Raw genomic sequence first — 25,341 nt, forward strand, 5'->3', positions numbered from 1 at the left:
ACACATCTTCAGTTATCTGTTATGGACTCAACATCTATAAAACCAGTTACTTACTCAGCACTTAATAAGCCAGCCTTGACTTTGTGGTTGGTGGAAGAGTGGATACAGAAGTTCACATACCCAGTATACTTACAACTTGAGCTTACCTCAAGAGGCATCAGTCTAATTAATGTTGCAAAGCACTGAGTAGCCATAAAACGTACACTGTCTGTCTGATCACTCATTCTACCCAGAACTGGAACCACCAGAAGAACAATGTATGGAATAATACCAACATCTAGCTGCTCCATTACACCTGGATCAGTTATTAAGGAAATAGTTTTTACCAGTTCAGGATTGTCTGACATCGAGATACACCTAGCAGATTTCACACTCAATAGGTAAAAGTCATTAATACATTACATTCAGATGAACAAGATTTCTACTAACAAAGCAACAGGGGGCAAGGGGAGGGAAGTCTGTTAGCCCACTGAATTAGCTCCACCAGAACTTCACTTGATAGATAAAATAACAGCAATGGAAATGAAAGTTTCTTCTATTTCTTGTCTACAGGAGGAAAATAGTTTAACATTTTATTTTATTCCTCCCCCTTTTTTTTTTTCAGGCAACAGTGGTTTTTTCCCCCCAAATTACGCAACTGCAAAGAGGTTTCTGCATTTCTGAATACTCAAGTAAGGATACATGCAAGTGCTTCAATTGCACCTTCTTGTTTGGTGTTGTCATCTATTGCTCCCAACCATGGTAGAACTTTCTCTAGAAAGATATTCATTGTTTCTATGGTAGCTATCTTGCTCATAACACCAACACAACGAGCAGCCATGTGTCTCACTGCAGTGCTGGGATGTTGAAGGCACATATAAAGATGAGGCAAATGCTGTATTAACTGAATAGAAGGTGAGGAAAAATAAGGTTAATATGAATTATAAACAAATTACTGAATTATTTTGAAGTAAACAGTCTTTTAAAGGTACAGTTGCCTCCCAAATAATGCTTGAAATTACTTTTTAATAAGATCTAATTGTTTAGAACCAAAAAATTGTTTCAGAAGAAAAAGTCAAACTTTGAACAAGTATTACTCCCCAATACAGTTAAAATTTAGAGAGTAACAAAATGGCTACAGTTTTAGTCAAAATGCAAATCAAAGAAGCCCTTGATAATTAAGGAAGTGTTTCACATTGGAAGAATACAGTACTAAGTAGTTAGAACTTTTTATTTAAAAAATTAATTATTGCTTAAATACAGATACATAGATTAAATAAATTCCTTCCAATTAGCAAATTTGTCCTAGACTTATTGTGTTTATGTTTAGAAAGACAAATTATCCATGTTGGGAGTCTTATTACCTGTGTGACAAGAAAGACACTCAGAAGGAAATTCACATCTACCCAAGGGGGTACCTGTGTACATACATTACTTTTTTTCAGTCCGCACAAATACGTTTTTGTGTCAGATATCTTAAATGGATGGTCAGATTTTTCCTACTGTGGAAGTTCCTAAGTATTAGCTTTGATAAACCAATTCCACCCTCTTTGATCTTCTGTGAGGTTTGGTTTTTTTTAAAAAAACCTGTATACAGTATTAGGACCCTAAAAACCAATGTACACATTAAGTAAACTCCATATATGTAAAATACATATATAAAAAAATCCTTCCGTGTCATATGCTAAATTAACTCATAATCACTTCAGTATATTATTAAAATAGATAAGAAACAATTCCATATGTTCCATATAAATTTCTCCATCTGCTCAGAATTCTACAGCCATTCCTTATGCTCATCCTTTCCAGACAGAGTTCTGGCCTACTTATTCCTTGCATGGGAGCCTTTTTGTATATTTTTATCATCCTGTTGCCCTTCTCTATGCCTCTTCCCGTGCTACTATATTTATTCTGAAATATAATACTGCAGACAGGCTAGCACTAAAAATCGTATTCAGATGCAGGCATAATGGTGACTTTTTTCTTAACTTTCTGTTGTATTTTTAAGCAGTATTTTACATTCAGTTGATACTTTCAGAGAACTATCCTAACTCCAGGATCTCTCTCCTGAGTAGAAATAGTCAGTTCAGAGCCTGCTACTGTATGTAAGATGTTAAGTCTTTTACACTGAGTGGTGGGTAAAAAGAAATAATTTAAAAAATTAATCAAATCCAGTCTACTTGGAGGTAACAAGTTTCCCATAATTTTTGCATTCCCTGCACAGGGAGACAGACTGTTCTCCACATTTAGGAAATCTGTAATTAGAATAAAGCAGAGGTGAGATGCTGCTTTTAATGTTAACACAATAGCATAAATATTATCATAACTAAAGCTTTGGACACAATCTTATTTTGATATCTCATCCAGAAAAGGGTGGGCCAAGTCTAAATTGTAGGTAGGTGTTTGCTTTTGTGGTTTATTCTACAACCTGCATAAACAAATACAAGTTTAACATCCTATAGGACATGGAAAAAATAGCTTAGAAGTGTGTCCTGGTTCCAGAAGTGTGTTCTGGAACTGGAGCCGTTGGTCCCTCTGACTGGGAGAAACAGCTGGGATAGGTTACTAATTAGCCAACAGCTGGGACAGTTTACCCAAACTGGCCAAAGGGCTGGTCCATCCCATGTGACATTGTGCAAGTGAGGAGGGTGCTGAAGGGAGCCTCCTGCTACTTGGGAGGAAGCTGGGCATCAGGATTTGCTGTGAGCAATTGTACTATATTTGTCTTCCATCTCTGTTTTGTTTTCTTTTGTTATTTCTCTTAATTTTTTTTTTTTTTTTTTTCATCTCAACCCACGAGTTTCACTGCCTTTTCTTTACCAATTCTCCTCCCTGTCCCACTGGAGAGTGGGAGGAGTAAGTGAGACTGCATAGCTTGGTCCTGAGCAGGGCTAAAATACGACAAAGTGTAACAGCTTAACTGCTGAAGACAGAAGGCTGTGTCTTCAGTTTACCAAGACTAGAATACAGGACTTGGAGAAGAGGCAGGCTACCAAGTACAATAAAAACACCATTTGAGCAAAATTAGAAAAACATCTCAAAGGAAGCCTTACAAAACACAGATTTAAAACAGTGGCTATGAACAGACTTAATTGCTTCACACAAAAGCTGCTTTGGAATATGATTACCAGAGGATGTAGCTGAGTATCCATTGAAGCTGCTGTTGTTTCAAAAACCTGTAAAGAATTTACTAGCTCTTGGGCAGGAGCATCTCCTTTTTCCAGTAAGGACTTTCGGTCTGTTAAAAACAGAAAGGGTGTTCAGTTTTAGACTGACATACTGCACCCAGCCTACCAACCCCCCCAGCTTAAATCAGAAGTGTAATTACCAAAATTATTTAGGTGAATGTTGTTCCTTAATGAACCAACCATAGCATCCCAGAGATGTGGCAATCCCGTTGCCATTTCAGCACCAAAATGTTTAGCTATAGTAGATAAGGCAAATTCAGCTCCTCTTCTCTGTACAACATAAGGCTTCTGAGCCTAGAATTAAACAATTTAACAAAGGAGTGAGAACAGACACATTTACGAATTAACAATTATTTTCAAGGAGGCTCCCATTGTTATATAGGCATTCAATTCTGATTGTGTTTATAGCTACTTACAATGCATTTGCTGGTTGTTTTTTTTTTTTAAATACAAGTAAAAAAAGAAAATATTTTAATTTAAATCCTATAAATCTGAAGATACAAATACAACAGTAACAAAAAAATCAGCATATCAAATGTGGAAGTCACATGTGTATCCTAAAGCCAGTCATATTTCAAATACTGTTTTTAATGCTTCAGAGCTTCTACTGTGTATCAAGATGACTGACGTTAACATGTGTAACAGGACACAAACACAGCACAGTTTGTTGAAATCTATTTGCATGGATGTATACTGAGATATTAATATACTGTACTAAATGTAAAATATTTCAAGAGTATTAATTTTCTTAATGACACACTGAAGATTCAAAACATCATCATCAACTAACTAAGGCTGCTTGCAGCACAAAATTTTACATCAAACTCAGTTTTCTCATGAAAAGATCCTGGACATCCCTATTATAATGCTATCAACTCTAGTGAATTCACAGTAATGGAAGGGAGGGGTGGATGTGCAAGTTGCACGTGCAAGTTTTTGAAATTTACCTCATCAAGTTCTGTAGGAATGGTTCCGCTACTGCCAGTGGGGAGATCTGCAACTGGGGCTTTTGGAGCTTTTGGAGTAGGACCTCGCCGACTTGTGATGGCAAAAGCAGCTTTCTGATGTCTGTACAGTGTAATTATTCCCCTGTGCTTAGTAACTGTATGATGCATCCCATCTTTATCAGAGTTGGGCCCTACATGACAAGAGAGAATAGCTGACAACAATTTAAGCTGTGATTTAAAATGTAGGTGAAAGTGATAGCTAACCTACAAGTCATCTGCAGATCTCAACATCCTTTAAAAAAAAAAAATTGTCATCATCCTCAAGGATGGAAAAATTTAAGTACAAAGTAGAGTTACTCTGTTAAAGAGCACATTTGTACAAACTTGGCAAGAAAATCTAAATATGCAAACAGCCACAAGTTCTTATTCAGCACAAAATACAGGTAACAAAATTTTAGTCAAATATAAAAAATTGGCACAAGTTTGTTGTTTTTGTGTTTTTTTTTTAAATATAAAAACCACAATACGTTCTAAAGTTTAAACAAACTTATTTTCTGTTTCCTTTACAAACAGTTCAAGACTTACTATCATGATACAACAGCAGATGTATCATCAGTATCTTTGGATTTGTTGATGTTTCTATTTATGCTAACCAGCTTAATTTTCAGTCAGATATGCATATTATTCTACTCTGAGAAGAAGGACACATTCATTAAGAAAAACTGAAACGTATAATGGTCAAACTTTAAAGCAGGTTAGAATCTTTAAGAGTACGGAGGTCTTAATTTGTGTTGTTCATACAATCCATAACATCGTATGCAAGGGAGTGTCATTTAAAGAAAATCCACGATCACTGCGTGCACAGGATCATTTGTTTATTTTGAACACTGTCCTCATCTTTTGTTATCTTGCTATTAGCTTATGGAACATAACACAAGTCAGACTCTTTTCTAACACGCTACTCTAATTTCCATACTGATTCAACTTCAATGAAAAGCTTCGTAACACATGTAATGGAAAGGTGGTCATAAGTGGATAATAACTGAACAACAATAAATAACTGAAAATTGGAACAAAGGTCTTTTATATATAAAGTTTCTGAAAACCAGATACATCATTAGTTGCACACAGTGTGTAGTTTAAGATATCTAAATGAAATAATTTACTAATAAATGAAGACTTAGTTGCTGGCATTCTAAAAACACTGAAAACAAGACTTACTTAAATGCTCATTTTAACAGTTCAGAGATAAGCAGATATATTTTAAGAATCCTGTCAGTCTTAGATACCATACCTTTTGAGTTTTCATGGCTACTCTGAGGCTGCGCAGGACATGCCGCTAGTGGGGTCAGATGTGGATCCACACATAGAGAGTTGCAGAGATTTTTTATAATCTTTGAGTTGGGACAAGGAGATCTTGTTGTACACTGCTGAAGTAACTTTGCTATACATGAAGCCACATAGTTTTGGACAAGTGTATTCTCCTCTTTTTTGATAGCTTCCATTAAGGGTTTTATAACAGGATTTAGTTTTTCTGGAAGTTGCTGCAAGTTCACAACTGCACATGCAGTAAATGTGTGGACTCGCAGATGCAACACTTGCCATTCTTGATTTGTTTCTGTAACAGTCATTTGGACTTGTTGTCGTTTACTGTCCAACTGTTGTAGAATTTTAGGATTCAAAGTAAAAGATGATGTCACTTCATTGAAAACAGAAGTAACCTAATAAAAAGGAAGAAAGAGTTACAAATCTGTTTCATTTACTGTAAAACGGGATATCCTCTGAAAACTGTGCTTTTCATGGCAGAACACGAGTCGCTTCACCAGGTATTACCATCTCTGTTTTTCCAGCAAAGAGTAGGAAATGCTCCAAAATGCAGTTTCTGGAATGTTGAAGGGGAAATGTTGAATGCTCAAGGGGAAAAAGTCAGGAATATTATGAACATTTCAAGTCTAGATTCCCAAAACTAAGAGGAGTTTACATCCTTCTCCAACTTTAGGTTGTCCTATATCCGCCAGATATATACAGACATTCTAGCAATATGTAAGCACATGACACATAAGCAAAAGAAAACATGCTATGAATACGAGAGGTCAGAAAGGATGTGCAAGGTCCTGTTCATGAAAAAGCTGTTTCTAAGCTGATTTTATTTTGAGAAAGGAAAAAGTCAGCACAACACGGCAGTTGCAGGACTTGCCATATCACAGTCACAATTGGCTGATTACTGTTGCTTAAATCTTTCACAGGAAAAAGATTAAAAGCAATGTGGAGTGATTATTCTACTGATAGGACAGTTAGGCTCCTAAGTACAGGAAAGATGACAGCTGTTGAGAGGGTTAGTCTGAGGAGGTTTTTTTTTTTTTTGTTGGCTTTTGCTTTTTACTTTTAAATGTTCAGGTCAAGTCTTTCAACTATCAGACTTGTACTACTTCATTCTGTAGATACCTGAAGTTCTACTCCACATAACCTTGATGACTGGAATGACCGAACGATGCAAAAAAATATGAATAGCAAAGAGGAGCGCAGGGCTTTTACACCTAATGCATGAAGACCCATACTACAATGCAGTGTAGGTTTGGTGTCTGTACTTCAAGAAAACTTGAAGAGTTTAAAAGGGTGCGGAAGACAGACAGAGGAAATAGCAAATAGTTATGGAATGAGTCTTCTAATCCACAATGGATATCTTTTGAAAAAGACATGCATTGGTCAAGCAGCTCTATTACTAGACTCAAGAGTAAACAGTTGAGGTATATGAAAACTCCTGTATTTCACAGAGTATAAGCTCACATGATTCTGCCTGGCTTTACCTTGGGAATTTATTCGGTTTAGATGATAGTCAGAATCAGATTGGCTGCCAAAATTCCCTCAGCCCATATACACAATTATCTATCACTTTAAAGATACACTGAGATTTCCAAGTTAAGCTACTGCATATAACTATGTAATACTACCACCTGAGAATTTCAAGATCCATCATGCTACAGTCACAATGGCCGTAATTGTGCAAACTTAAACCTTCTCTTACTCTTATTCTTACCCTTATCCTCAGCATCCCAGTTGCATATACAAACACATCCAGAATCCTCTCTTGCTCCAAGCTGCACCACATCCATCAGCATCCTCCCAAATCTACATACTCCTCCCACCAGAGTCCCCTTTTATTTTGCAGGCTCTCAAATGCACAAGTTCTTCCTTTACATCCTACCTCATCTGTCCATAATAATTTTCCTCTCTGCTTAAGAAGCCAGTTTGGGGTTGGAGGAAAAAAATCTTTTCATTTATTGCCCCAACATTATCAGCTCTATTTTTACTTACAGAGCTTTTCATGTCAAGAGTTACCTTTTATTACCACATCTAACACTGATAATTTTCAGATTAAAAAAAGATAAAGCAATTGAACAGTTAGGAAAAAAAACCACTTTAAAAACACATGCTTGGGAGGTGGGGGAGGAAGTTCTAGAATTTACAGTTTATTTACTACTCTTTTGACTGTGGTTTTGAAGGAGTTCCAGCCTGCTTTGTTTTCTTCTGTGTATATTTCAATAGTGAATCTACACCTGGAATCAGAACACTGCTTTTTTTTTTCTCCTGTTAAGTATCTGCCTTGCATTCTACTCCATTTTTGTCATAGTTTGTAAACACTGCTGGGGAAGTGCTAAGTATTACTACATATCTCATGTCAAAGGATGTATACAGTCACCACATTATTTCTCAAAGTTACTGTCTGTGTAAGAATTATGCTGAAAATGTATTTCAAGACAAAAAAAGATGTGTAGGGCAGACGTGCCTCTACTTACCAGCTCATTAGCTTGATCTATTGTAAATACACTGCAGTTTACTCTGTTTCCAATGTCAACGTGTGCATCAGCTAACAATGATATGAGTTGCTTACATTCATTCTGCATTCGTGTAAAAGGAACAGCAATTTCATGATAATAGAGGTGTTCAGAAAGGACCCCAAGTAAACGAGGCTGCACACAAATGGCCACAGTTCTACACTCCTATAACAGGAAAAGACATAATTTGTATTTCTGAGTAATCACAGTTTCTTTTGTTCAGTTCTAGGCACCAAACAGGGCAATCTAGCTACAAAAATCCAGTTTACAGAGGAAGGATTAATTGTAACTCTGAATATTGAAGATTATGAACAAAACCTTCAGTCTGCCACTAGAAGAGAAATGATAGTGAATATAGGGAAGACAAGCACATTAAAAGGAAGCACTGATCTCAGATAGCATGCATCTTGAGAACAGACTTAATTGTAAAAGAAATGTAAACATATTTACTGATTCTTAGTTCTGACAGGCTTTTAGCTACTGAGTAACATGTTCCTCCATTGTCTAAAAATCAAGATTTTAGTATTTAGATGTATAAACATGATTTTAGCTTATTAACTGAAATTCTATTTCAAGCTAAGTAGCAAACAAGCTGTGGATTAATATAGTAAGTAAAATTTATTTTTGCTGCAGAAACATCCTACCTTTTGCAAGGCTGCCCACTCACAGATTACTAATGCAACACTAATCCTCTGCAAGGCAGATTTAGAATTCAAGTGGAAGAGTAGTAGCTGAGCTAGTGATTCAGCTGGCTTTATTTCTTGAGTAACAGTATTTACACCTGGGTCACAAATGCAGCAACAAAGTGCTCCCAGCAACCTAACGAAAGGAGAAAGAACAGTCACTTCACTGTTACAATTACTCTGCAATTAATGATTCAAAATGAAGATGCCAAAAAAGTCTATATTACTGATTTTTGCAAAAACACTATATAATGAAAAAGATAAATTGCTTTTAAATATTTTTTTTCAGATTTCCAGTAAACTGACTTTGCTGCCATCATCCGAGCTCGCATGACAACATAATCTCTGGTTGCTGGATCTTCTGCAATGCTGTCTGCCCCAGCAATATATTCCTGAATCACTTCCTTATTCTGGGTTTGACCTTGACGCAGTTTAGCACCTGCCTTTTCCTACGGAATAAAGTTGGGAAAGGTTGAAAGTAAATGTGTTTGTGACAGGAAAGATTATTTCATATTCATAACATTTCCAATAACCATCATATTCTGCAAATGTTGGACTAAGCCAGAACATTTCTTGAATAACAGGCTTCCTAAAGTAGGTAATTATTGTAAATCACCTCTTCACTAATAGTATTCTATAGTCCTATTAAATGTAGGATATGGTTCCTTCACTATAATTTTAAGACTTATACTCAATAGATAGCTAATAAATTGAGTCCACACAGAAGAAAAAGAAACCTCTTTCAACATGTTTTCAGAAATAACATAATGCTTTTAGACTTAACTCAGTCCTGCAAACAGATGGTTTTGGAACCATGACAGTTACGGAATCATGTAAAGAAAGACTTATTTATAAAGTATCCACAGGGAGCATGCTACATGACAGAACCTTGAATTCTCATAAATAACCTGACAACAACTATTTTGTTCTACAGACTTGAGGTCTGTAAGACAGGTGACACTTGAAGTTGTAGAGGTTACATTTAGAGTTGTAGAAAGGCATCACCACTCCTCTCTAACCCCTTTAGAACGTGTCTTTATATACAGCTAAGCAATTTCCTACTTTCCCCAGAACAGTTAGTGAGGTCACATTTCACTTACTTTTGATCTGGTTTTTACTTCTAGCAACATGTTTAAATCAATGGGCAAATGAGATGGCTGCATCATTAAGCAGAGCCAGGCTCCCATCCATGGACAAGCAGCTGCAACTACATACTGTACAGATGCCTTGTTTAGCAGCTCCAGCCATACCTTGGGAAAGAACCATAGTGGAAATCATGACAAATTTGTATGCTGTCTACATAGGATCATAAACATGCTGATAAATTGTAGGTACCATCCTATTCTCCTTCACTTTATAGTAAAAGCATCAAACAGGCTAACTACAAAATAATTAACAGGAACTCACTATTCTTTTTCTGCACATAAGTGCAGAGGATATGAAAGAGCAGGATACACAAACACTATATACTTGGGTCATAAGTTATGCAAATACCTTGTGAATAAGATCCAGAATTTCTTGGTTACTTTCTAAGATACAAAATTGAAATATGTGCCTCAACATGTCCTGCAAAATTGGAGTCAGCCACGTTGAAGAGCTCTGAAACAAGGATATCATATGATCAAGCAGATTCCAACATGTATCATAGTAAGACACTAATAACTAATTCTTACCTGGTCTTGGGTAGACAGCAGTGTGAATAATGTTTCCAGTGCTGCTTTTCGCACAGAAGATATAGTATGATGCAAGAATGGCCATACACGTGGGACCAAAACTGTGAGTGACTGCTGAATACTAGTACATGAAGGGGAGATGTAGAGGCAGTGACAGGGGCAGGAAAGAAAGAAGGGGGAAAAACAAACAAACACACACAGAGCTAAGTCAATTTTGTTTATCCTTAGTTATAAAGTTTTATCCAAAATAAACCTTTTTTTAAAAAGAGTATTATTGCATACGCTTGGTGATTTTAAGTGAAGGATCAAGTTACTACAGCTTAAACATTTAAAATAGTTTGTGTCATTATGTTTTTTTTAGGAAAATACTGGGTTTTTTTCTTACTAGTGTAAAGAATGTCTAGTAACTTTGTTGCCTTTTACTAATGTAATGAAAAATAGCAGCACTGTCCTAAATTTCACTTTAAAAGAAAATCAAGAGTAGAAATAAAATACTGACTTAAATCAAGCATCTCTTTGGCACATGATTTGAAAGCAACTTTGATTATTCCAATTTGAAAACAACTATACAGTCAAACCTGCAATACTGAAGCAATACAATTAAAAAGTTACCTGCATTTGCGAACCTGAGGGTAAGTCAGAAGGGAAGAAAGAAGGATCATGATACTGTTTGTGGAAGCTGTCAAGTCATCCAATTCCAGAAGTGCATCCCACAAGGTATTAAGAATAAAAGGCACCTACACCAATAAGCAGAAGACATTAACCGTTAAAAAAAAAAAAAAAAATCCAGTACTTGGATTTTCTCCATGTGTTATTTTCTTCACTCAGACCAAAAGCGAGCTTCTCAATCAGAATTGATCAAAAACAATTCAGTCACCTTCTGAGACTGAAGCTGGACCAGGCTTTCCACTACTGGTACTAAAGATGCTGCAGCAACAGCTCGGACATCATCATCCAGATCTTGGAGACCTTCAACTATTGCAGGCAACACTTTAGGCAATAAAGTGTTGATCATGTCCTGCCAAAAAGATCAAAAGTATTTTTAAACTTAAAAAGCATATAATGTCCCAAACAACTAAGATGTACTCTGAGTGTGTGAATAAACCTGTTTGTTTTATAGAACAGAAGCTACAGGTGCAAGACTATAATCTAAATACTCTAAGTTACCATTCATGAAGTGAAACCCAGGTTATAAATTTGAATGAACTGTAGCTCAGCTCAGTTTTGGTGTAAACAAAACTCAGTGTTTGCAAAATAATACCTTGAATAGACTAAACCTCTTGTAGCACTCAGCTCTGTTAACCTCACACGTGAAAGTATCAAAACTAGGCAAGCATAGCCCCTATTGATAACGTTTTCTGCAAGCAACCTACCAAGTTACAACAGTACAACTTTGCTGTATACTTGCAGATTTCTGCAGCCTGGATATAAAAATGCAGTCACACATCTTAGAACCCACATGAGGCTGCAGTGCAAGCAAGCTTCCTTTTATCACGCCTATACTGTTCAGCCACATTCTCAACTGTGAGCAGAGCTTTTTGTTCCAAAGCTCTCTGCAATTTGTCATGACTGTTATTACCTGACGTACTGCCAAAGCATACTTTATTCCTAGGAGACCACCATGTCTCACTTCCCACTGTTCCTGTGTAAGCAGCTTCAGGAGAACATCCACAGTTTTATGAACTCCAGTCTCATTCATATGTTTCAATACTACTCCCAAAGTTTGAGCACAAGTCTCACGTACTGGTGCTACCACCTAGGATAAAGGAAATGAGAAAACAGATATTTCTGTATTAAATTTGATGTAGAAACCAATGAGTCAGATGACCAAAACTGCTATACAAACAACATGAAATTTATCTATTAGCTACTTTGTAATAAGCATCTGTGAGCAGTTACAACAGGCACATGGAGTAGCACTGTACAAAGCACAGCTGATTTGCTGCAATATCATCTCCTGCAGAAGCCTGCTTAACTACCTGTTCAGAGACAACTTACTTCATCTGAAACAAAGTCTCCAAATCTGTCTAATGCAAACACACAAAGGAGTCTAATAACCAAGTCTTCTAGCCACTCCTGATGCTGCTGAATCATCTGTAGAAACAGAAACATTGAACACCATGACAATTTATTCATAAAGGATTTCTGATATGCTTGCTTTAGCTAAAATTTATGTAAACGGTATTACAATATACGTTTAAATTGACTGAATATAGTGATTTTACACAGTCAAGGCAAAACAGTCAGCACTAATTCAGCTCACTTGGCTTATTAAAAACATTGTGGGTTTTTTGGTTTTTTTTTTTGTTTGTTTGTTTTTTTTTTTTTAAGAACATATAGTACCTTAATAACAAAGTACTAACTTTTTGAAGTTAGATGGATAATTTTATCCCTACACAGCACACAAAAGTAAGGTCATTCTGGTAATCCATACTGACTAATGTTAACACATCCTAGGCAAAGTAATTAATGTGTTTGAAGAATATTTAAAAATAAACATAACCTATGAAGCAGTACTTCACTGTGGGAGACCCACTGAAAAGAACTCACTCTTCAGCCATGCGTCCTCCAGATTTAACACAGCAACTTAGACCAAGCTTGTCCTAAAGTTCTTGTCTCTGTAGAGACCCAATAGCTTGCTAACTCTGAATCTCAGAGCAGAAGCCCCATACAAGCCACTGCTCAGGCATCATCATTCTCATCTCCACTTCCCTTGAAAACTATCATTTTAATGACCAAAGCTTTCATCATATTATGGATGTCATATCCCCATACATGTCAAAGAATTACAGCCTGCATATAGCATACATGGCAGCCTTTAAAACTAGCCTGGAGTACACACGCTCTTTCCATAAATAGTTAAGAAATTGTTTAAAATATCTTATAATTGCAGCATGTGTTATTATTATCCTGCAATCTCCATGGAAAAAATACTACTCCATATGGAAGCAAGGAAACATAGCAGCTTTTGCTTGCTCTATATGCAACGTATGCAGAAGTAGCGCAGTTTACACTTGATTAATGTATATCTCATTCTTCAGCACTCTCTAAACCACAAGCTCTCCCAACTGCTTTTACAGCAGGGAAGTCAGTATGAATCTGGATGAGATCCACTGTGAGTTAACAAGTTATTACCGTCAGGGTATTTTTAAAAAAGCATTTTCATTTTAAATAAAGACAATTGAGCTACTTTTTCTTATAATAACAAAGTAAGCAAATTAAATAGAATAGAATCTCCTTACTACTTAAGGGAACAGAATTAGATGGTCTGAGACACTTGACTAGAATTACATCATCAACTTGCCAATTCTGTTTCAATGCACCCTTACCATGACCTGAAAATAATGTTTTCTAGTATGGAAGCTACTGTTTAATAACTTTACACACAGTCTACATATTAATAGCTGCTTATACAGCAGTATTGGTTTTTTGCACATGCCTTTAAAAAAGAATATAAACATTTTGTCAGTACATGCAGTGATTTCATCCAGATTATTCTGAGCAGACAAATCTCATGGTTTATATTCCCCCAGATCACCCACCTCCTGCAAAGCTTAAACGAAGTTTAGGAAACAGACTTCTTAAAATAATTAATGTGTTAAATCTACATGACTGGAAACTTACCTCTTCTAAAGAGCTATCTCCCATTTTACCACCACTTTTACCATGAGCTTTAAGTATCTCTCTCAGTCCAGTACCTGCACCATGTCGAACCTAAAAAAGTGAAATAAAAAGCCATTTTAGGAACAGAAGATAAAAACCACACTGGATAATTGTAATAATACTACTTTATTCTTAAGAGAGACGTTTCAAGCGCTGCAGAGTTTGTGGTACTTAGACTTGTGGGAAAGTACAGTATTTTGTTAGACCAAATCATATACTTACAGTTTGTCCAAAAACAACCTGTTTTTTTCCCCTAAGTATTTGCCATTTGCAATCCAGAATTGCTTCTATTTTCTAACACAGAAAATACTGTTACATTTGCAGTAATGTAGCCCAAGACAGTTTTCATTTAGTTTTACCTCTATATAAGACGCTAGTTTTCAGAGAAAGAGCAACTAGAAGATATTACCAGTTATAGTAAGTTTATAAGCTAAAGCAATATCCTTATATTTCTTAAACACTTTATCTTTATATTACATATTATATTTAAATTTCTCTATTACTTTTTACAGTTCTTAAACTGAGTTTGGATCCCTAATGAATATTTTGGGGCCTACAAAATAAATTTCTGAGAATTACTATACTGCATAGCTTACAAACCTGCCTTGCTTAGCTAAATACTTGAAGGAAAAAAAAAAGTGAACCAGTGACACAGGAAAACAAATGATAGCCACTTGTATGTTCCCATGAAATAAGAACAGTTGAACACATTCGGAAGAGTTCTGGAAATGAAAGATGACCAGTAGAAAGATGTGCTACAGACACACCAATTTCTGGTATTTTTGAAACTTAACTGGACTCATAATTGGCTAATCAAGAAAAGTCCACTCAGTAGATATACAGAAAGCTGCAAAAGCAAAGGTTTTAACTGGGTTTTCATTGAGAGGCCTTTGCATAGATTCAAGCAGAACTTACTCTTTTTTTTTAACGGGCACTTGAAATACACGCTTGTTGCTAGCAGAAAATTATTCTATTCCATTTCATTACAGTAACAGTGAGAACTGAGTAATTGGTAGATCCTCCTAGAATATCTTAGATGAAATGCAGGCACACACATATGTACAGTTCAATGGCTACTGGTAAAAGCTATAAGCAAGCCAATAAAAAAATAGCTAGAGAGGCTAGTCTTAAAATCCTAATTGTTCATAATGCACTAATGATTTGTTTGCTTGGTCCAAGACTGCTTATGAGCTAGTTTTTACAAGCTAAAAGAGGAAGACTTTGCTAGTTAACTTCTCAGCTTTGCAAACACAAAACATCAGCAAGACAGACAAATGGAGAAAGGAAATGCCAGTAGTAGGATTCATCTTGCCTGACTTCAGCTGCCTATAAGCTAGGGCAAGCAGTCTGAACTAGTCATTCAGGCTGCCTGTAGACATCACAAGAAAATACCACAGGGCCATTTTATAAACATGTATTTTGAGGTAGTTCAAACCTGTTTCTCATCCAGATCATACCGTAATAATGGTTCTGTATTGATCTACTTCTGTAATTGAGTGTGCCCTACATCACATGTACTAAGAAAGCTATGCGAATGTCTGCATTCCAGAAGACAAGTCGACTTTGGCTTCAACTGCAAAAGGCCTGCTTTCAAATAAGGTGAGGCTTATTACCTCAGATGCAGTAACACGTCACACGAATATAATTATCCTTTTTCTGGGCTCAAAATAATTGTGCTGACTGCCTATGACCTATCTCTGTGTTTCCACGTTTGAGGCAGAGTCAACTTGCTATCACTGAAATTGTGCTACAGATATACTTAAGGATCCTACAGTTGGTGTTAAGATTCAAAAAGATCAACTTTTTTATTAAAAAAATTGAAGAAGTAAGTTGACAACAATTATTTCCATATTCTGCTCAAGAAAGAGAGAACATTGTCAGCTGCTTCAGGTTTTTGCTTGGAACTGACAACAAAGTTTGTGGAAAACAGTATAAGGACGGAATAAAAAGGTGAGCAGAACAGGTTTTGAATCTTGAAAATAAGTTGTCTAAGCAATCAAATATATAGGTTTTGCAGCAGGTATCTACTAGAATTTGAAAAAAGTTAAAAGTTCCTTTTTATAAATGAAGAGAACAACTAATGATTTGTAGCCTACCTCTTGTTACTAAAGGATTGGTTTATCCTCTGCTTTTCTTCTACCTTAGCATTAGATAAATATGCCACCGCGAGCAAGACGCACACAATATTCCTCAAACTCTTGATGAATCCAAGACTGTTTTAATTGTTTAATCCTTTTGACTATAGATTCATGTGCTTTTATTTTGCTTGAATTTCAATACTTCCAAAATTCTCACTTAAAATCACTGCTTTCGATACCTTTCCCGCTTTTCACTTGAGTATGTATTACACATCTGTTTTCATTTCCTCTTTAAGTGAGTCTTAAAACACACTTAAGTTCTCTAAAAGCACAGTTGTCTTGGTTATGTAACTTGTATTTATGATTGATGTAATTTTTGATATCTAACAAAATGCTCTTAAAGTCCTACATATACCATTTTTGTGCTTCTGTTCAAGTCGTCTTTTTTTTAAATCTATAGTTACACCTTACATACTGCATGTATGTCTTACCTCCCAAGAAGGGTTAAAGAGATCATTGCACACCTCTTCACAAAAGCTTTCCAGAGGCCATTCATTTGCCTAAATTTATAAAAAAAAATTAAGTACAAGATTAAAAGAGAAAGGGATCAGGCAAACACATATTATATTGTACACCACTTAGATACATTGACCCAATTTGATTATGTAGGGTAATGTCAAACTGAGGCTTGTTGTTGTGGTTTGACATTACACTACATAATCAAATTGGGTCAATTGATCCACTAATAAACATCACGCTTTTCAAAACACATTCTGCATTGTTGATAACCAAAAGCACATATACTATCCCAAAACTTTCTACAAGGAAATTGATATGGCTGTGGAAAGGAAATTATGACACTAACATTAGTAAGTTCATACCATCACAAACACAAAGCATTTGAAAGGTTAGTAACCAGCAGCTATTCAGCCTTTAGTTATCATTAATCTCTCAAATTCATTTTCCAGTCATCATTTTGCAAGTAAGAACTTCATTACTAAGCTATGTTTGGAAAAATCATATCTTTGTTGAATAGAGTCTAATCAAGATAAACTATCTTCAAATAAACTTTATGTACCATTTGTATTTTGGTATCACATTTCTTACTATTTTTCAGTTTTTCAATCTATTGAAACAAATGCAAGTTTTTCTAAGACTAAGGTAATTGTTTAAATCTTCAACTACTAAAGATAGAGCTTAATTCTAAATTAAGCCTAATTAAAGTAAGGCGAAGATTAAGTAAAGTGTACGTGAACATTTAGATCAAATTATTTATGGCTCAGTGTAATCCTATCATCTAAGCATTCAGCACAGTTTTACAATTTAAATACCCAGGTCTGACACCTGTAATTCACCTACTCTGGTTCATCTGGGTCACAAACTACTACCATGGATTAAATGTGTTTTCTTCCTCAATGCTATACACAGTTTGAAGCCCATTTGCTTCATGACATATAAAAGAAAAGTAAGCTGGTAATGGCATTCTTTACTCAATTTCCCTTAATGCTAAAATGACTACAGAATTTGGGAGCATAAAGGATTTTTGTTTTACATCACACTGCTAAAAAAACTGAATGATCATTCCTGCTAACAGCAGAACAATACATCATACCTCTTCTGGAGCATTTTCTACCACTGTTTTTGAGTCTGCGGCAGGCTGGTTGACAACAACATTTGTAACTTTTCTTCTCTTTTCTTCTGGTTCCCCATCAGTGCTATCATTGCTGAGAAGGAACAAGTATAAAGTATGCTTTAGGGCAAGTATTGTATCTGAGACTTCAACTGTAAAGTGTGGCAAGAATACAAAATGAAGTCGTTTAACATGTGAAATATGCAAAATAGGTATGTTTACATGTAAAATTTCAGTTATGAGACAGCAGAATGCTGTCGCAAATTAGCAATCCTCAGCCTTTTCCAAGAAATACAGAAATTCTTAAGTAAAAATCAAGGAAATAATTTTGTTTACTGCTTGTTACAAACACAGCAGGTGCAATAACATGTCACTGTAAATTACCGTGAGGAACACTGCATACATCAGAAAGTTCTATCTTAAATGTTTAGTTATTGTTTATCTTCTTAAATCCTGCATTTTCATGCACTATTCTCAAGCCACACTTAATAACATGGGCAAACCACAAATTTTAACTGTAGCATCCCATCACTTCAAGATCCCTCTGAAGCTAGGTCCTTATCAAAGCTCTACTGGAAATAAGTATGTCAGGCAAGTGTTTTACCATCAGTACAACTGGCATGTAAAAGACTAAGATGCAGAAACTGTAGGAAGTTTTTCAACTGATAAATCAAATCATAATCCCAGCTTAACTGAAATGAAAGCAAACTATTATACCTCTTCTCATTAGCTTCCACTGCATCTCTGGATCTTTGCTTTGCAAATAGCTTAGCCATTCTTTTGGCTTTATTCTTTTGTCTACTGCTCATACCAGCTCGAAATTCTGAGTCAATTAACTCAGCAGCCTGAAGAGTCTGAAAAAGAAGTCATTCATTGTCAATTCTTCTTACAATGGAGGTCCTGAAAAATCCTCAAACACACACTGCTCTCAGCTTCCCCAACCCTCCATTATTTCAAATTCAGAGCAGCGGTTTGACATCAAATAACACTAACATGCAACTATGGGGTGTAAGAATTCAGGAAGTCAAAGCATACCATATTAGATGCAGATCACCATACTTAAAAGATAAAGATTATAACCACAGGAGCAAAAGTTTGGCAGACTTGGTAGTGTTAGGTTTACAGCTGGACTTGATCTTAAAAGTCTTTTCCAACCTAAATGATTCCATGAAATAAAGCAAACCCACTGTATTATTCCTTGCAGTTAAACAGCCCAAGGTTTTACCTACAGGTTGTTTGTTTACTAGTGAAACTGAAGAAGGTGAATAGTCCAGATCTTCATCATTGAACAGATCTTCAGTATTCATCCCAATTGCAGCACCCATATCTAAGCCAAGTTTCTTTTGTAACAGCTTCCTCTGTCGTGCTATCCTCTCTTTAGGATCAACTTCACCTTAAAAGAAGTTTTTAGAAAAAGAGATGTGTCAGATTCCAACCAGACATATTATTGAAGATTTGTTTAAAGAAATAACTTTAGAAAGCCAAAAGTTACAGAATCAAATTGTACTTGGCTAATACAGGAAAAAAAAAAAAGGCAGAAAATAACTCCCATTAAGTTAATGAAATTACACTTGGTGTACAGAAGTAAGAAAACCCCAAGTTTTCCCCAAATTTTTAGGAAATTTCACTTTCAAGCGAGTGAATCAACACACTAAAAAAAAAAATCCAGCAACTGACTCAAGAACTAGCGCTTTTTAATTGAACACATGCATCCTCGTGGGACCTATTGACTTTGGTAGTCTGGATTTTTTGGTTGTTTGGGGTTTTTTTTGTTTTGTTTTGTTTGTTTTGTTTTTTTAAGGTTTCTTTTCCTCCTAAACTACTTCTCCTGGGAAACACAGATCTAAGAAATGACAACCACCAATAAAACCCCTCAAATGATATTCAGTCCAGTATCCTGTATTAAGCTAGGTTGAATCTGAACCTGTTTTCTTCAGAAATGTTCTTCCTTGTAAAATGCACAAGACAAGTGTCTTCCTTCTGCCCAAACTAACTGCTGATGGTAATGTAGACTGAAGCATAAGCATGATTTTCCTAGTGTGCTGGAGTCTGTTAACAATCTCATCCTCAAGCTTTGCATGTCAAGCAAGGCTCATTTAGGCAGTTAATAGAAGCTACCTCAAGAACGTTGTGAAGCTTCAACACTTTAATTACTGAACAGCTAGACTTTGGGAGCACCCACGTTTACATAAAAAATAGAAGATTTTTAGTGCCAGATTAGAATAAATCCTCCAAGTAAATAAAAACTTGTAGCTTGCAGGGCTGTCAGACTTCACTCTCTTTTTACATGTGCAGTATGGAAATAGGTCAGGAAATTGGGGTTGTTTTTAGCAAATATCTAGACATAAACTTGCAAGTAGGTGACCAACACTGGCAGAATTTTGCGGTACAAACCAGGTTAAGTAGTAATTAGTAGTTAACTAAATCTATACTTAGCCTTTTCTTTTTTTAAACTGCATTTAACTGGCAAGTAGAGAAATACAAACAACTTCTATTCTCTAGAAAATATTCTTCATTTCACAAATTCATCTTAGGAAAAAGTGTCAAAGACGGCTAATTCCACAGATTATTTAACTTGTATTCATGTTGGCTACTTACTGGAAAAGGAAAGCTGCTACCAAATGCAGAAGAGAGAGCAGCCTTTAGACATTCTCCCATCAGTTTAAAAAAAAAACCCAAACAACCAAAAACCCAAACAACCAACAACTAAAGCTATTTTTAGTTTCATTTTCTTTTTTTTTTTGTATTATATTTTTTACTTACTTTCAATTATAAAATTATTTATTTGCAATCGTGTGACACTAGGATTAATGTCAGACTTCAATGAACTAAAGTGTCCTATTCAATCTATTTGATTTCTGAACAGGCAGGGTTTCATTAGAAGAAATGAAACTTGTACAACATTTTATTAATCTAGCATAAAAGATGGCAAGCCATAAAACAGCAGCAAGGCTTAACAGACAGAATACTGCATAAGTGTTAGGAACCATGGGTTCTGTTCCTTGCTGAGCTAGTGATCTTCTGTGTACACCGCACAGAACACAACACATGCAGGGAACAAGTGAATCAGGGCTATGCAGTCAGAGTAGAGTCTTCTTATCTATAGCATCAATTCATTTGGTGCAGAAACTGGAAGATAGACTGGAATTAGAGCAGAAAAGTATAGTAATAGTAAAAAAAGATTAAAATAATCCAATGCCATTACACTGATATAAACCAACTCCTTCAGTTAAAAAGTTGCAGGAAGATTATCAGACAAGTCACTTGAAACAGAAGACATCACAGAGGCACTGCTATTTAACCTTCAACTCTGACAGTTTTATCACAGTATTTTTCATGTGATCTTTCTATATTTGAAATCTTCAAGCTTTTAAATAAGCCACATCCTACTACTATATTTGGGAACACTGTTTCAATGAAGAAAAAGTGGCAATAGCTCTTACACTTCTTAAAAAAAAAGTCTACAGAATTTCTACAGAAGCCTTTAATATGTCTTCTGCTCCCTCTTTCAGGTTTCCCCTTTCCTCTTCCCCCGTACACATACTAATTCTGATAAGAAAAACAAACAAACAATACACAGCCCTTGAAAAACCCCAATAATTTAACTTAAAGGTAATACAAACCAGTTATGTCGGGGAATATTTTCCTCTGTTATTTCCTAGCATTCTGAGAAACCATGGATGACTAGACTTATAATACCCTACAACAAACTTTTAAAATAATTAAGTTTTCTTGTCTGTAAGTAAAACAAAGATATACCTGATTTATCATCTTGGACTTCAAATTCCGCACCAGCAGATCCAAGAAGAGATGCACCATGTTTTAACAAGCGACATATATCAAATCTGTCAAAACGCAACCGATCTGTTGAAGGTGCATCTTCCATAGGACTTTCTGAGCCTGGTTCTAGATAGGATATTAAAAATAATATTAAGGACAATGTGATGAATTTTTTCTTCTGGTAGAAGATTAAGCAAGAGGAAGAAATAATTTCTCTCCTCCAAAGGAACTGCCAGACATGCAGTATTTTGATTCACAAAGTATAAAGGCTCCATTCCACAAAGACAGACTGAAAAAGCTCACTTAACACACTTAATTGAGTAGAAAAAAAAAATTTAATGTTTCTCTCTTGATAAATTTAGCTTTTTAAAATCTTGGACACTGACATACCACTAGGTCTTCTCTGTACACATATGGACAACTTGCAGTTTGAACTGCATCTGGCTCACAAATAGTTCAAGCAAGTATAATGCCAACACTGCACCGTATCACCAGCAGCCAAGCATCCCTGGTACGGAAGCTGGAGAGTGGCCTAACAGGTATGTGAGAAAGTCAGCTACCAAAGGCTGCTGAAGGCTAGTTATCAGCTCTTCTGAAATCCAGTTGCAGGTACAGTGCAGTTCAACACTGATACAGAAGAGATTTGTCCTCACACGGTGTATCAGCTCCTGATCATGAATTCACTTCCAAAGTATTCCCTCTCCTCAATACTCAAAGATTAGTGTGTTTTGTGTCTCCTAGTCATGTGCAGCTCAGTATCCAAAAAGATTGTCCATTCCTACACAGTCCAGCATGCTCAAATCCTGGATTACAGCCAACAGTATAAATACAACTTTTGACTACAAAGAAATACAGCGTTTGGTTTGCTGTGTTTCATCCCACACTGACACTTATTTATGAAAGCTTGTTCATTTACAGTAGAATGAGTCTAAGTGCACACACAACACTGTACAAAATAAACATCAACTACGTTTCTTGAGACCTGAAGAAAAAGTTAACATTTCATTATATGTATACAAAAGAAGTTATTTACAGCAAGCCTAAGAACCTAAATGCAATCAGACCACTGTAAAGCGTGTATTTAACTACTACATCAAACAATTTAAATGAAATAAAAGAAACTATGTCTGCATAGCCAGTTCATTCTGTTAAATGGTACCTTTTTCTCAAAACACACGCAATTACTTTTTCAATTTCCTATCTGATAGGTAGGTATGCAAGAACTGCACAATGCATGTAACCCATCATTCAAAACAGCTGCTGTACTCTAAAATTGACAGGTTGCCCAACTGCCATGTACAAAAGGAGTGCTGCAAGTAATTCCTGGAACTAGACTGGTGAAATTAACTTCTACCACTGGTAAGATATGAAACTATAAATAAAGTTATTAAGTATATGGATAAACACAATTTATTGGAAAAGAGTCAGAATAGCTCCTGAAAAAAACCCCTCTCATTAACCTCATTATCAATGTCTTTGAAGAACTTCAACAAGTGAATAGAGGGGATCCAGTGGACACAATATATTCAAAAGCTTTTGGCAAAGTTTCATATAAAAAATTGAAGAAACTGAGTTACCACAGAATTGAGGAAAACATCCTTTTACAGACTGGAAGTTTATTAAAAACAGATAAAAGTTAGCTTTGGAGTCCTTCTGGGATCAGAGTTGCAACCGATTCTACCTCTTTTTAGCAATGGGAAGGAGATTTCACTACACACTTTTCTCCAAGCATGTAGATGACACTAAGGTCTTTTGGGTAACTAAAAGTCTCAGTGGCATTAACAAATCCAAGAAGGACTCTTGGAACAGAGTAATGGGCAAAGAGACAGATAATGTGCAAAATGAATAACCTACACAACATTCAGAATTCAGAACTGGCAGTTAACATTCAATAAAGATCTTGGAGGCACTTCTGACAGTTTTCTATATTCATCAGCTTATTGGGCAGCGATAGTCAAAACAGTCAGCTAAGTATTGGCCATCATCAGGAAGGACACTGAAAACATGACGAAGTGCATAATTTTGCCACTACATGTAAATATCAGTATTCTAGAGATGCAGGTACACTGTGTGCACTTCTATGCATCTCAAGGAAGACACAAGTAAGAAAAAGCACAGAGAAGGATGAAGTTATCTAAAAGGCTGTCTTGTCAGGAAAGACTGTAAAGACTGCAACTCTTCAATCCAGAGAGAAGAAAGTTGCTGGAGGACAATATGATGGTTTAGAAAAATCAAAAAGGCAGTGGGTAAGGCAAATGCAGAACTTGCTTGTCAAATTCTATAGCAACAGAAGGCACTGAATAAAACAAATACGAAATCACCTCAAAATAGATATGAGTTTTGTTGTTGTTTTGTGGGGGTTTTTTTAAACAGTTAGTGAATTTCTGGAGCCTGTGCCACATAAGGTTGTAAACACAGACAGTGCCAACGGGTTTAAACATAATCACTGACAATAGGTCCATTAAGTTGACAATAAAAGCAACTCTGACATCCCTAACATGACAGTTTCAGATACAACATGAGCACAAACAGAATAGACTTCAGCAAGCTGCCATTTCACCTCCCTCAGAAAGGTGCTTTGAGCAAGGGAACAGAGACAAAAAAAGAGTCCACAAAACATCAATGACAAAGTTGATTGCTTAAAACTTTTGCGATTTTACTAGTTATTTTTACTTTTATTTATAAAACTAAAGCTTTATGAGGGTACAGAGCATAAGCACAGGAATGTCAGAAGAAACAAAGGTCAGGCACGTTGTTGTAATTGAATATGAACATCTAAAGCCAAAGAGGTTTACTACAGCACACACATACAAAAAAGCCTATGCTCATAAAAAACCAGAATGACACAGTTGCCTTGAAAAGTCTCTTATCACAGACACTTTGCATCAGATAAATGAATTATGTAGAATTCATTGTTTAAGAAGCACCTTGTTTTGATCTTGGAGTTGGATTCCACTCAGGTACATTTTTCACTATTGCTTCAACAGCCTGGCCAGCTGCAATACGGGTATCCCAATTCGTACTTCTTAAATACACTAACACCTTTAAGGAGAGATTAATAAATTAATAAGTATTTGCTTAATATGTACTTTCAGAAAATCCACCAGCTGTTATGCTCTATTAAAACACACTTACTTTTAATGCTATAGATTAAGACATCATTCAAAACAACAAAAACAAAGGACAAGAAAATAAACCAAAGAAATGTGAGCTCATTGCTGAGCAGAACTTTTGCTACAGCCAGACATTAAGAATTTATAAGACCTATTTAGTCCCATCAGTCAAACTCAATCTTGATCTCTTCCAGGTACTGAACAAGGCTTGAAACTTTTAGGTTTTTTTGTTTTCTATAAGGAAGCATTCAAAAGAGATTAATAGACCTTAAAACTTTGAAATCATTTAACCCAAGAAGAGGGACAACATGGGTCACCTGAACCAACATATGCTCTTCTAAACTAATTTACCACTATGTCTCAAATCTGGAAAAGCTATTTCTTTCTCTGAAAGTAGTTTGACATTCATGATTCCTTGGCCACTCTGTTGACACCATCAATTGTGGTGAAGGCACCTGTTCAATAAGAGCAGAACTGAAATCACTCAGCCATCTCCAGCTGTCAGATACAGACTATTTTTGGTCTTTTTACCAGACTTGGCCAGATTGAAGTCTCAAACTAATGGAAATCTCTTTCCATTCTCCAGCCCTTTTAAAGACATACAGCCTCTTATATTTTTAATGCTGTATCACACCAATAACAACCTTTAAAGGCAAGAGCAGAAATTTTTATAAGGCAGTAGAGCTTCTCTTTATAGAAGCAGATCTGAACTTACAGCAAACATCGAATATCAATACTGAATGTAAAGTGAAACCTGACTTAAGTAACCTT

General features: G+C 35.8%; 1 protein-coding gene across 2 annotated transcripts in view; it reads right to left on the reverse strand.

The window, feature by feature from the left end:
* Window positions 1-25,341, reverse strand: part of BTAF1 (B-TFIID TATA-box binding protein associated factor 1) — a 45,640-nt gene that overhangs the window by 9,500 nt on the left and 10,799 nt on the right. Inside the window, exons 3-25 of one of the 2 annotated variants that reach the window (XM_086752454.1) lie at window positions 24,385-24,499; window positions 21,437-21,583; window positions 18,907-19,070; window positions 18,395-18,531; window positions 17,660-17,771; window positions 16,539-16,607; window positions 13,931-14,020; window positions 12,305-12,400; window positions 11,886-12,062; window positions 11,184-11,324; window positions 10,919-11,043; window positions 10,307-10,427; window positions 10,128-10,232; window positions 9,734-9,883; window positions 8,940-9,082; window positions 8,595-8,769; window positions 7,912-8,115; window positions 5,409-5,835; window positions 4,115-4,305; window positions 3,308-3,461; window positions 3,108-3,217; window positions 682-883; window positions 147-295 (exon numbers count right to left, since the gene is read on the reverse strand). In XM_086752454.1, coding sequence (XP_086608580.1) covers window positions 147-295; window positions 682-883; window positions 3,108-3,217; window positions 3,308-3,461; window positions 4,115-4,305; window positions 5,409-5,835; window positions 7,912-8,115; window positions 8,595-8,769; window positions 8,940-9,082; window positions 9,734-9,883; window positions 10,128-10,232; window positions 10,307-10,427; window positions 10,919-11,043; window positions 11,184-11,324; window positions 11,886-12,062; window positions 12,305-12,400; window positions 13,931-14,020; window positions 16,539-16,607; window positions 17,660-17,771; window positions 18,395-18,531; window positions 18,907-19,070; window positions 21,437-21,583; window positions 24,385-24,499 — 3,504 coding nt within the window. Of the gene's footprint in view, window positions 1-146; window positions 296-681; window positions 884-3,107; window positions 3,218-3,307; window positions 3,462-4,114; window positions 4,306-5,408; window positions 5,836-7,911; window positions 8,116-8,594; window positions 8,770-8,939; window positions 9,083-9,733; window positions 9,884-10,127; window positions 10,233-10,306; window positions 10,428-10,918; window positions 11,044-11,183; window positions 11,325-11,885; window positions 12,063-12,304; window positions 12,401-13,930; window positions 14,021-16,538; window positions 16,608-17,659; window positions 17,772-18,394; window positions 18,532-18,906; window positions 19,071-20,664; window positions 20,819-21,436; window positions 21,584-24,384; window positions 24,500-25,341 lie in introns of those variants that run through there. The other variant, XM_086752455.1, reaches the window with a different exon arrangement.

This window comes from Chlamydotis macqueenii, chromosome 7 (assembly GCF_036417535.1).
Source record: "Chlamydotis macqueenii isolate bChlMac1 chromosome 7, bChlMac1.mat, whole genome shotgun sequence".
Taxonomy (NCBI): Eukaryota; Metazoa; Chordata; class Aves; order Otidiformes; family Otididae; genus Chlamydotis; species Chlamydotis macqueenii.